Genomic DNA, 12,527 nt, shown 5'->3' with positions numbered 1-12,527 from the left:
CTCGTAAACCAAAAAGTCAATAAGTTTCGCTTTATCAACTAAGAAAACAGTTAAGGGAATGCTTAATTCAAAGGAGTTAAACCAAAGAATAGTGCAGTGACCACGAAAAATCAAACATGTATGAACACAAGATACATTCCAAATAGCATGGTTATTTTCTTTTAAGATATTGCTAGCAAAAATTACCGTGTTATCCAAGAGCACGCCTATATTACAGTCAGGAGGTGGAGGTGGGGTATAAGAAGGCGTGCCAAACAACTTCGCTGTCCCCTAGAGTGGTGATGACGACAAGGCTGCAGCAGCACAAGCCTGAGTATGGGCTAGATATACAGGTATATACATCTGCTCCCTGCCAGCCTTGTGCCTGCCAGTACCACAGTTGCACCTTATACTGTATGTCTGTGCTTATGTCCACCCTCCTCTTTGATTCTATAAAGTCACGTAAACACACAGTGATTTCCTTCTGTAGCCTTACTCTTACGTTAAGGTTGATTGTTGACATGAATAGGCAGATCCTCAAATGGTGAATCAAATGCTGCTCTTAGGAAAGAGTTAACATACTTCCAACCTAAAAAATGTCAGCCGGGATAGTATTTGTTATATGTGCAGTATACAGTTAATATTTTTCTTCACGTATTAAATTTTTACATGCAGAATTTCCTTTTTGGACTTCCGTATATGTAAACAACTATAGGTTTTCTAAACTCTCTCGTATATTTAGGCTTCACTAATACTCTTGTATTCTAAAAGAAGTTACTGTAGTGAGATGGGACTTGAGGCCAAGTTTTAAAACAATGTAACTGTCCCATGTGTGAAAGGAGATATAGACATGAAACTGAAACCATGATTATTTATATTTTTATTTTAAGGTAATGATGTTGGGAGAAGTTCATATGGTGCCATGCAAGTGAAACAGGCCTTTGATTATGCCTATGTTGTTTTGAGCCATGCAGTTTCCCCAATAGCTAAATATTATCCCAACAACGAAACTGAAAGGTAAATTTTTTGAGTCTAAATCTCAGACATTAATTGCTTGTATTTTGGGTACCTAAAATTAATTGTGTGGGGTATTTCTCTTTTTTTTTTCTTTTCCTGGTTTACAGTATATTAGGTAGAATAATTAGAGTAACACAAGAAGTGGCCACGTACAGAGACTGGATATCAAAACAGTGGGGAATGCAAAGTAGGACCGAGTCTTCATGTAACGGTAAGATTTGTCAAAGCTTGGCTGGTGGTGGGAAACTTCCTGCGTATTTTGATTATGTAAATTTTTTGCTGCTTTTGCTCCACGTGTATGCACCTTTAACATGAATTTGCTTTACTAGTGAAGAGGTGATGAACTTTCTTTTGTTTTCACCCAGAAAATTCAGTTTTGTACAAGAATAAAGAGGCTATCCCACAACATCTTTGTTCTGCTGTTGATGAATTTGTTCAGCATAGAGTCTGTACAGTCTGTAAAGTTACAGTCTGTAAAGCATGCTGGCTTACAAAGGAAGCTTTTGAAAAACTTCAAATTTAAATTACATGTGTTGTTATTGTTGCACTTCCTTGTCCCTTAAAATGTGGACAAGGTTTTAAAAAGGATCACTAGGGATGCTAGTTTAAATCTAAGTCCTTGCCTTGTGTTGGTATTTTTATTTCTTTTTAAAGTATTTGAAGTCTGTCTGTCTACAGAAGCAGTATTTAAGCCAGGACTGACCATATAAGTGGAACAAGTCTTAAGAGAAATACTAAAATACCAATCACAATTTTTACTACTGACAAATGGAAATACACTAAATCTATCCAGAGAACTTGCTGGAAACATCCTTTAAAATCATCTTTATTTTCATTGCCCGTCTTCTGACCCCACCCACAAGTTGCCACCCTGTTTTGGTGTGCGTGTATCTGCTGGCTGGAAATTTTCAAATTAAAATTAATTTTAATACTCTACAGTTCATTTCAGAATGTTAGGTATTAGAAGTCTTCTCCTGTTAGATACTGCTCAAAGATGACAGATGACCCCATCTTCAGGTTGGGCTGGGTTTTTGTTTATTTGCTTTTAAAGCTTTTGTTAGTGATTTCCCCCCGCTGTCCCTGCAAATACAATGTGTTTCTGGCCATTTCTGTTTTATCAGTCTGTAGGCTTCTATGGCACAGCTGTACCACTTGGTAGTGGCAGTTAACCACCATTCATTCATTACTGCAAGCTCTGTAGCAGTACTTAGCTATCTATTGTGACATATATATTAAATTGTAAATAAATAAAGCTAGTGGTGAGATAAACATATACTACATAAATCTATCAGAAAGTCAATTCAAGGTGACAAAAAAAAAAAAAAAAAAGCTTTTTCTGCAGGTACTAGCTACTAGGAAAGAAGCAGAAGTGACTCCAATGTGCCTTATGTGAGACAAAGCAGTCAGTTTAAAAATAAGAAACCTAAGATAGGAGGGTAATGATAGCATTACAGTGCTCATCTTGCAGGTTTAGTTTAGATTTAAGTTCTGATTCTTTTTATTTATTAAGACAGAAGTTAGTGAGATAGAAGTGTTCTGTATCTCATGTTTTCAGTTTAGGGTATCGTAAAAACATACAATGAGAATTATTTACAGTTCTTATGACCCGAGCAACTCCAGTAGAAGACAACTGGGAGTTGCAGAATTTTGGGCTCATAGGAACTGTATTTAAACCTGTATTTTTTAGAGCAGTTTAAGCACGTCATAAAACAATCTTATTTAAACAGCACATCTGAGCTCCGTTACTACTTTCTTCCGTGCCTTATTTCTAACTTCTGTCTTGAACTGTGTGTAATGCTTGATGGTTTTCATAGTGTCATAGAATCATGGGTCTTGTCAGGAAACTACCGAGGCCTCTGCAGAGTTTTGGTTGCTGTACCCAGTATGTACAAACACATGTACAAATGTGCTTGTAGGTAATGGAAGTATGTATGTGCATAGGTGTCTGTACGTGTCCTGCAGGGTGTAATAGATACATAGAACCCGAATGGGTGTGTATATTGGGAGGGAAAAAAAAATAGAGCAACATAAATTTTGTCAGTTAATGGGTGGTGATTCTTCTGTTTCATTTTTAATAGGTAATGGAGTAACCTTGATAGTAGATAATCAGCAGCTGGACAAATGCAACAATAATCTTGCTGAAGAGAACGAAGCACTGGGAAAACCTAGAAATAAAACTTCAGAAACACTTAGTAAACATTCTTCAAATTCTTCATCAGGTCCCTTATCATCGTCATCATCTACACTGTCCAGTTCTAGTGATGTAGTAAGTACTGGAGATTGTCTGCATTTTGCCTTTTCCAATTTACTTGTTTTCTTTACTTATATTGCTGCAAAAAGCTCAGAATCCTAGTTAATTATTTCATCCAGAATCCTAACTTGCATAAGATGTTACCTCTTATGCAATTTCTACACATGTAAATTGCAGTGTGTTTTTTAACACAAAACGTGTAGGAAAGTGAATACAGTAGATGTAAAGCTTCATAGCCCTCCTTTCTCTGAGAAAACTGTATTTCAAAAAAAGACTGGTAGTCCTAAGCCATATGCTTAAAAAGTAATACAAAATGCCTTATTAAAAAAAAAAAAAAAAAGCTTGAATGGGAATTCTGTTTTTTAAAAAAAAAAAAAAAAAAACAAATAAAAGATAAAGCACCAAATCACAATCATTTACCAATACATTTTTAAAACAGTTTGTTGACTCAGTAAGAATTCTGGATTGCAAGTTTTAATACTTAATAAACACCTTTCAAGTTTTGCCCATTGCTAGCTTTAATTTTAAGGGAAAACTCACTCACGTTATAGAAAGACTCACTTATTCTTAAGAAAAACTCACTAATACTTTAAATTTTCCTGAAGGATTCTGATGGAACACCTTGCAAAACCTCTAAACAATTGAGTTGTCGTCAGTCTACGACAAACAGAGTGGGGTCACAAGAAGTATCACTGGAATCCTCCCAGTCAAGTGGGAAAACACAAAATAGCCAAACAGCCAATACATCCAGCAACACGAACAAATCTCAGGTTTGTGAAATGTTTAAAAGCAACAACTGTGTAGATTATTGGAATATTACACATGCCCTCCATGGAAGGATAGTTTGTTCTGGAAAGAAAACAGTGTGTTTTTCTCTTCCCCTTTGCCCTACTAGAAAACTTTGAGCACTGAGTGTGTCTAAAAATTACCTGGTTCTCTATTTAGGTTAGAGAGGTGAATTTATAATGGTGCTTTTCCTAGCCTTACACAGACTAAATTGGAGTGACTTTGTTTGGGGAAATCTAGATTTGCCAGAAGCATGCACTTGTGTTGTCCAAGTTTCCTTTATGCAAAAATCATGTTGGTCTAGTCTTAACTGCTGAATTTGAGATCTAATGAGATTTGCATGCACTTTAACAAACAACAAAAATGTATGTTTAAACTACAACAAGCTGTTGATCCTTGTTGAAATATCTTCTATTAAGGGAGATGGAGATACTTGCTGACATGAAATTCCTTTAATTTCCGCTTAAATTCAAATGTCTTTATGATGAGACCTGCCAGAGCTTATACTAGAGGGTTTCTCATGTTGAGAATACTTCTGTGACAACTCAGTAATCTGGAAATGCTGTATGCCTATATGTACAATATACCTCTGGATAGATGCAATTTACATTTTTACACTTTTTCAGAATTTATTTTTCATTCATTAGAAAAGTCCTAGTCTGGAATCTTCTGGAGTAATATTCCTGAAAAGTAATTCTGAAGACTTGCTGGTTCCTGTTTGCTGGTGATCTCTAGCTAGTAACAAGGAAGTTTAAAAAACAAAACAGGCCTTGCATATATACTACTAAATTCTGTTGCTGGAATGTGAATATGCACAATCTGAGATAACGTGCCATCTGCAAAAAGACATGATATAAAATTAGCCTTGGTCTTAAAAGAGTGTTGTCTTAACTGGGCAGGGAAGATAGATTTGAGCAATCTTCATCTCTTCTTGGATTATGGACTTCTGTTTCTGTAAAACACTCTTTTGATGGCTGTGCAGCGGATGAGAGAAGAGTTCTATCATTTTCAAAATTCCAAGTGCTATATACTCATCACTCTGCATTTGCATGGCTTCGGGTCTAGGGATGAGCATTTTGTCGCAGCCAACAAAATGAAAAATACGTGGTTCTGTGCTGCTGCCTAAGCAATGGCCTAGTTTCTTTTGCCATGTCACGTTGTTTATGTTAACACTGCTGTGAGTTATTAACGTCCTTGTTATCTGGAAATGGGGTTGTGTATTTGCCACACTTTCTCCTTACACTGACTTACCAGGCTGTCTTTTATTTTTGCAGCATGGATCTGCACGGTTATTTCGCTCTTCTAACAAAGGCTTCCAAGGTCCAGCAAACTCAAGCCACGGTACCTCAGTCACAAACAAACAACATCAAGGCAGCAAATCACACCATCAGTACTTCCATGGCAAAAAGAGGAAACACAAGAGGGATGCGGCCCTTTCAGACCTTTGTAGATAGTTGCCTATTTTATGACTGTTCTTCTGTGTGCAATGATCTCATGCTACAGGATAGTTTGATAGTGACTCCTTGGATCTCTTCCGGAGCTTCAGACTGTTCAGACATTGATTAGCAACTGCATTTTTTTTCCCAGCTCGCCACGGAACGGATCATGAAGATTGATCACTGAAAAAAAAAAAAAAAAAGAAAAAAAAAAAAAGAAAAAAAAAGAAAAAAAAAAAGGAAAAAAAGAAAAAAAATTAAAAAGAGAAAAAATAAAAAAAATACGGAAAAAGGCTGCTCATTTGATAAGTCATATGCTACAACAGGGTCATTTAGGATATTAAAGCTTGAATGTAAAATAAATGTATTTCCCATCAGCTCATGCTGACCTGTAGGGGTAGTGCTCAGTGTGTCTAGGGGGTGGTAACAAACAAATAAAAAAATAGGAGAAAAGGCAAAAATTTGTATTTTGAGGGAAACCCAGCCTTTAAAGGTGAAAGTAATTTGTGCATGATTTTTTTTATTATTTTTGCATATACTTACCATTTTATTGTGTATATATAGATGACCATATAGGAAAACTGACATTTGTAATAGTGGATTTGTTAATACTTTTTACATAACATTACTGTTTAAATTGTAAACATAAATTTTTCTCAGGATTAGTTTGGAAAATAATCTGAATTGTCATCTTAACATCCATATAAAGAGACATTACTAGTTATATTGCTCAGAATTTCTTTTCTTGGCATTTAAGAGATTTAATAGAACATTTGATCTGCAAAAGCTGTTCCTCTGAAAGAAAGGTTTATAGTGGCAAATGAAATTTTTCATTTGTATAAAGTGTAGATGTACTTCGTGTAGACACTGAGCTTGTCATCTCGGAGAAGTAACCTTCACCTTGTTTTCTAGAGTGCCATCATTTCAGGCAATGGGGTTTTATAGTTGCACCTTCCTTCTCTTCCTTGCCTTAGTGGTCCCCCCCTCATTTTTTTTTCCTTTTTTTTTTTTTTTTTTTTTTTCCCCACGTTGGGGGGGGTTGTTTGGTTGGTGTTGATTCTTTTTCTCCCTCTCCTTCTCCCCAGTTTAAAAAACAAAACCAAAACAACTCAGTTTGTTACAGATGTTTGCATTCCTGGGCTGCTTAAATCCCATGCCTCTTTGTTTGTGCCTTCCCTCCCATTTCCAGGTTGTTTTTTTTCTTTTATATTTCTGCTAACTCCTGTAGGAGATGATAACTGTTGAAGCTTTAAGTAAATTTTACAATTAAAGTATTTTTTCTCACTCCCCTCTAAGGCATTTTTATATTTACACTTAATAATTAAAAACGAAACAAAAAACCTTCAAATAATGAAATATATTTTATATTGCCTTAAAGACCCAAACCTTTCATATCTCATAGTCTTTCTTTGTTGATCTAGTTATCACTTCATTTAAACTCCACATTTGTCTGGTTCAGTCACATTTTAAGCCTAGGCTGCAGTAAGCTTGATGCCATGAATGCGAATCAAATGTGTAACTACAGGCATAGTTTGGAAAAGGGGTTGGGACACTTCAATGGTAAAATGTTAAGTGGCATTTACTTTCACATATTTCTTTAAAGAGGAAAGTCTGTACTTAGCATACGTGGCTGTATTTAATGCAGCTGTTCTGGAGATGATGCTTTTATAAAAAGTACTATTAGCTTTTAGAAACTTTTTTTTTGTATACATTTGCAGAACTCTACAGACCAACTTGACCTTTACTGGGCACTAATGAGTGCAATGATTTTTAAAGTAAAATAATGCTAAAATAAGACCAGAACTGATGTCATCACTTAAATTAATAAACATTTTCAATGTGTTAAAGTGTTTTACTTCAAAAAGGAAAATATATATATATTATTCCAGAAATGTTGAAAGTCATAACAGTTACTCAAACACTAAGCTTAAGTGATGTTAATTTGACAATATTTTTTAAAATTTTTAGATTCATATTTTAATTTGAGATAATTTTATCAACACGATGTTGAGCTTTTGTTCATAGAAACTAGTAAAAGTTATACCACATTATGCATAATCACAGTATTTATTTTGTTTTAGATTATTGTGAATGTGTAGACTTAAGTTCACCGCTTAGGGAACAATTATTTATAAATTATATTAATCCAGTATTGTTAGCTGCTATTAGCAAAACTGTTCCAAAACTTAATACTTGCAAAGATCTGTATCGCATTTACCACACTGAAGTGTTTTTAAAAGAATCACCCTCATTGTTGAAAGCAAATGTACTCTTAGGGTGCAGATATTAGTGTTCCAATAAGCATGTGATAATTTTAAGGTGGTGGTAGCGGGAAGATAATCTTGATTCCATTGGGAATCTTAGGTTTGCCTCAATTTATGGTTTTCATAAATTTAATGGAAAATAGCTTTTCCTGGACTGCTCAAGTTTCTTTTTGGTAAACAGTATCTTTCTAAAAGAAGAAAAAAAAAGCATGAAGGAAGAATTGAGGTATTTTACATTGCCTCAAATGACCAGCATTGTATTCATAAAATACTGTATATCTTGCAAATCTTTATTTAAACAGAACAGTTGAACTGTTCGTTTTTCAATCTGAAGTAAAATACTTTCAAGACCTTTTAGTTTGCCTGCTCATTTGTCTTGTACATTTCATCTCTGTATTTGACTCAAGTCTAATTCCTTTTTGAGTTTCAATACTTTTGTGAAGATTTTGTGAATATATGAAAAATAAATGTTTAATCTAACTACTGTAGTTTATCACCATTCTTGACACTTACCCTGTTTTTCCCTTTGCAGTACTGGAAGGAGCAGAATAGTCAGACCACTTTGTAACTTTTGTAGTATCTGGGTGCTTCTCGCTGGGAGCCTCAAACTTCTGTTCAAGTAGGGCTGGTCTGTGGAGCTGAAGCAGAACCTGTGTTTCTGAGAATGAGAGAAATAATATATATGTATATTTTTTAAGTATTATTTTTCTATAGCTTTCCTCTGCAGTATATGTAGGAACTTGTGCAGAGGTTGGTTTACTTTGGGCTCCAAACTTGTGTTGTATCTAGTGCTGCAGCTGTAGTGCAGCTGTCTTTCAGAAGTGGCACTCTGAGCAGGACATTGTGGAAATACACAAGTTAATTTGGGTTACCTTTGGCTAGAAAGTTTGTTTAGCATAGTTCCTGAAGCAGGGTTGATTTTACTAATGTATGGCTTTGGTTATCTTCCTTGCATAGATCAGTAAGACACATACATACTGACAGCTCTTACAGACTTGCTGCTGGTAGTTTAACACAGACCACCTAAAATTCTTAGGTACACTTCCTGTTGAACATCAGATTGATTTATTACTTTTTTTTTTTTTTTTTTTTTTTTTTTTTTTTTTTTTTTTACATTTTTAAAGGATAGATCAAATAGTGTTTATACTTTAAAAGCTGTGTATTTATTATTTTTTATATTGTCAATCCTCTACCTTGTGGCAAAAAGTTGAACTGCAGGTAATTCTTTGTGACACACCATGATTCTGTTTATTGACCTCCATGTTCTGTGTGGCATCCTCAGAATTTACATCTCATGTTTTTAAATCTTAAACGAAGTTATTTTCCTAGAACTAAATTGTTAGAAAATAAGTTGGCCAAATTGCTGGTGGCAACTTTTTCTTTCAAATTTATTTTCAAAATGGATCTTTTTCATTTCTGGACTCATCATGTATGCTTTCTAAATGCAATATATGAGAGAGTAATTAGAAAATAGTCTATCTTGAAAATGTTAAATAAAAGCAGCCAGCCATTTGACATGCTAAAGCTCGCGATAGATGTTAAGACTGCCAACTTTATTTCCTGAATAGTAAAAGCTGTAGGAGATTGCACATACTTTGCAAAGTATGCAATTACTCAAGAAAGGAGTATGTTTACCCACTCAGGGGTTGTAATAAAATATACCTTTGATTATTCCAGCTACTGTTAAAGTGTGAAAACTAGTGATTACTTACTCCACTGATTCCTACAACTTGATTCTTTTGCTTAACAATGCAAAATGATTTTCTAGAATCAAGTATGTCATGTCTTGAAATGGTGTTTCTTTGTCCTGAAAGTGCAAAATGCGAGAGCTTTATTTTCAATCTAATTTGTAGTGTTTGTGTAGTTTCTCAGAAGTGTTTTCCATTTGCAGTGATCTAAATGTTAGTCTTGACTCTATTTGCATGAGCCGTTTACCAGCAGTTCTGTCAGATATTCATGGATTCATGAATTGTAAAGCGTGTAAACCTGTGTGGTGTTGAACGAAGTCTGACAAACCATTGGTTCAGTTCTGTTGAGTGTCCAAAAAGCAAACAAACAACAACAACAACAACAACAACAAACCACCACCCTTATGCAGTGATATAAAACTACTTTTGCTTAGGTATGGAACAGTGTTTGACTCCTGAGCTGAAAGATCATTAAGCAATTAAAATCAGCTGATTAGCTATTAGGAGAACAATCAGTACTCTCAGCTGCATTTTTCCAGGTCTAAAGTTCATTTACTGCAACAGATATGGTGATAGCAAAATCTGAAAACAAACCTGGTTAGACTGTTCTCTTATGCAGCCTGTCCATGTAGCACTACGGTATCTTCTCTGAACTTAATGTTCCCATCTTAAAAAAAACAAACGAATCTAAAAACAAATCTAACTTGCTGGTATGTATACAACTGATGGTTGCACCTAGAGTATGAAGAAATATTTTTGCCCCGATAACATTATGTGGTTTAGGTGAAATATGCATTAATGCTTGCTGTTTGTAAATCCCTAGTTCTGTGGCCTATTTCCAAACAAGACTTGTTCATTCTTACAGTAAGTAGGGGACTGACTAATGATGAGATGTGTGTTTTTTGGTTGTTTGTTTTTGTTTTTTTTTTCCTCTTCACTACAGTGGATATTGAATCAAACTCATTTGTGGTTGCCTGGTAATCAGTAACTATGAAAAGACCATTCTCAGTCAGAAAAATCAATGACTGAACCAACAGCAGGTAGAAAATCTTTCATATTTTCTTCCTTCAGTGCTAGCTTGTTTGCTTATTCTTTTCAAGATGTTTGACAATGCAAGGGAATAACTTAAAAGGTAATGTAACCTTTTCTATAAGATTTCTACTTACATCAAGCAATGTCTTACTGAACCTATGTTATAATGTTATCTTGTATCCATCAAGGTGACAAAAAGCAGTCTAATTCCTGAAAACTTCATGTACCTCAGAGCTGGAGTGTGTGCTGTCCAGTGAATGACTTCTGTGCAGTGTCTCAGCAACATACCCCAATTAAAAAAGGTAGTTTGAAGGTTTCTGTTTTGCAATGTTGCTTATACATCATACTAGTTACTTAAGGTTATAATAGCTTATTTGGTACTGCTGAGCTACCATCTGCACTCCTCATACATCCCAAATTCTAAAGAATCCCACTACTCTAAGAGTATAACTTAGAAAACTGTATATTTGTACTTAAAAAAAAAAAAAAAAAGAAAAAATGTAACCAATGATAGCAGGGTTCAATTGCCAGTGGCTAAGAGCAGTGCCTGCTGTAGAGAAAGGAGCCATTGCAGTGACCGGCTGCCCTGGCACCCCCTCGGCGCATTCAGGCAGCCTTCGCCTCCTGGCAAAACAGGCCGTAGAGTGGACCCACCTTCCTAGGCAAAGTACTTGATTTAAATACACTTAACAATTAAGTATCTCTAAATTCTTGAGAGCAAAGTCACATGCTGGTCTATCAAAAACAGAACAAACTTAGAGTGCATGGGCAAATACAGATGTTGGGAAACCTAAAAGCTGAAACATTGATGTAAAAGGGAAGGAATTCAAACTTCTGCAGTTTCAGTCTGAAAACCTTACTATGCATGGATAGTCTGATTTAAAACAAACAAACAGAACCCTAAATCTTCAAATGGTATTACTGCACTTTATTTCTACTGAGTAAAATAATATTTTACGTTATAATGGTGATTTTAGAGGGATATTTTTGAAGTAAAAACGTTAACAATTCAAAAAAATAATGCTAGTTCTGTAGCTTCTCTATATTATGTACTTTTTTTAGTTATCAACACTATCAAATCTGTCCATGAAAAATACTGTACTTGAGTTGCGTGTATGAATTTCTGTATGTGTACCTGTGGGAGAGCCTGAATATTCTAATGTGGTTTAGTGTGGGAAAACTACAATTAGCAATTTTGATGAGCTGGTGCAATACTAAAAGGATATATATTAGAACTGATGTTTACTTTTCTGATGTCATTATTAGAAAGTTATTTTAATTTCTTATTTCATGGCCTCCTTGATATCTTGATTTTATACATGTTTTCTGCCTTTGACACATCTGGCCTGTATGAGAAATCACAGGTGTCCTTTTCTACTGCCTCTGGCTGGGATGTTAACTTTTCCTGCAGCAGCCCACACAGTGCTGTGCTCTGCACTTGTAGCTAGAGCTGCAGTGGTATCACACCAGTGTTTGCTGCTGAGCAGTGCTGGCACAGCATCGGGACTCTCTCTAACCCTCCTAGGGAGTGGGCAAAAAAGTGAGAAAAGGACATCACCAGGGCAGCTGGTATAAACCAACCAAAGGGATATATATTCCATATCATGTGGTGTCACACTCATCAATAAAAGGTGGAAAAAGGAAGAAGAGGGGCGGGGTGGGCTCTCGTTGTGCAAATCTCTGTCCTCCTGAACACTGGCTATGTGTGTTGAAGCCCTGCTTCAAGGATGTGGTGAAGCATCGTTCGTTTGTGGGAAGTAGAGAGTAATTTCTTTCCTCTGCACTTCCACACAGCCTTTTCTTGTTTTGTTTTTCCTTTTTCCCCTCCCTTTTCTTTTTTTTTTCCTCTTTAGTTAAATTGTTTAATTAATAATAATCTTTCCTTAATAATTTTTTTTCTTTTAATTATATTATCCTTATCTCAACCCATGAGTTGTTCTTTCCTCTACTTCTTCCCCTGCCCTTCTAAGGAGGGGGAGTGAGAGAGCAGTTGTGGTGGAGTTCAGCTGCCTAGCATGGTAAAACCACCACACCTTTATCCTACCTGCCTGCTGGCATCAGTTAAGACTTGATT

At 35.5% G+C, this 12,527-nt stretch overlaps 1 protein-coding gene across 1 annotated transcript in view; it reads left to right on the top strand.

Moving 5' to 3' along the window:
• Positions 1-6,193, top strand: part of TENT4B (terminal nucleotidyltransferase 4B) — a 38,855-nt gene extending 32,662 nt beyond the window's left edge. The window contains exons 8-12 of the mRNA XM_084533345.1: positions 870-996; positions 1,104-1,207; positions 3,075-3,262; positions 3,853-4,017; positions 5,308-6,193. Coding sequence (XP_084389471.1) covers positions 870-996; positions 1,104-1,207; positions 3,075-3,262; positions 3,853-4,017; positions 5,308-5,487 — 764 coding nt within the window. The 3' untranslated portion in view covers positions 5,488-6,193. The remainder of the gene's footprint in view (positions 1-869; positions 997-1,103; positions 1,208-3,074; positions 3,263-3,852; positions 4,018-5,307) is intronic.
• Positions 6,194-12,527: the final 6,334 nt, after the last annotated feature.

The sequence above is a fragment of the Aythya ferina genome, assembly GCF_964211825.1.
Source record: "Aythya ferina genome assembly, chromosome: 12".
Lineage (NCBI taxonomy): Eukaryota > Metazoa > Chordata > Aves > Anseriformes > Anatidae > Aythya > Aythya ferina.
The sequence above is the reverse complement of the archived record's forward strand: the minus strand, read 5'-3'. Positions and strand labels throughout refer to the sequence as shown.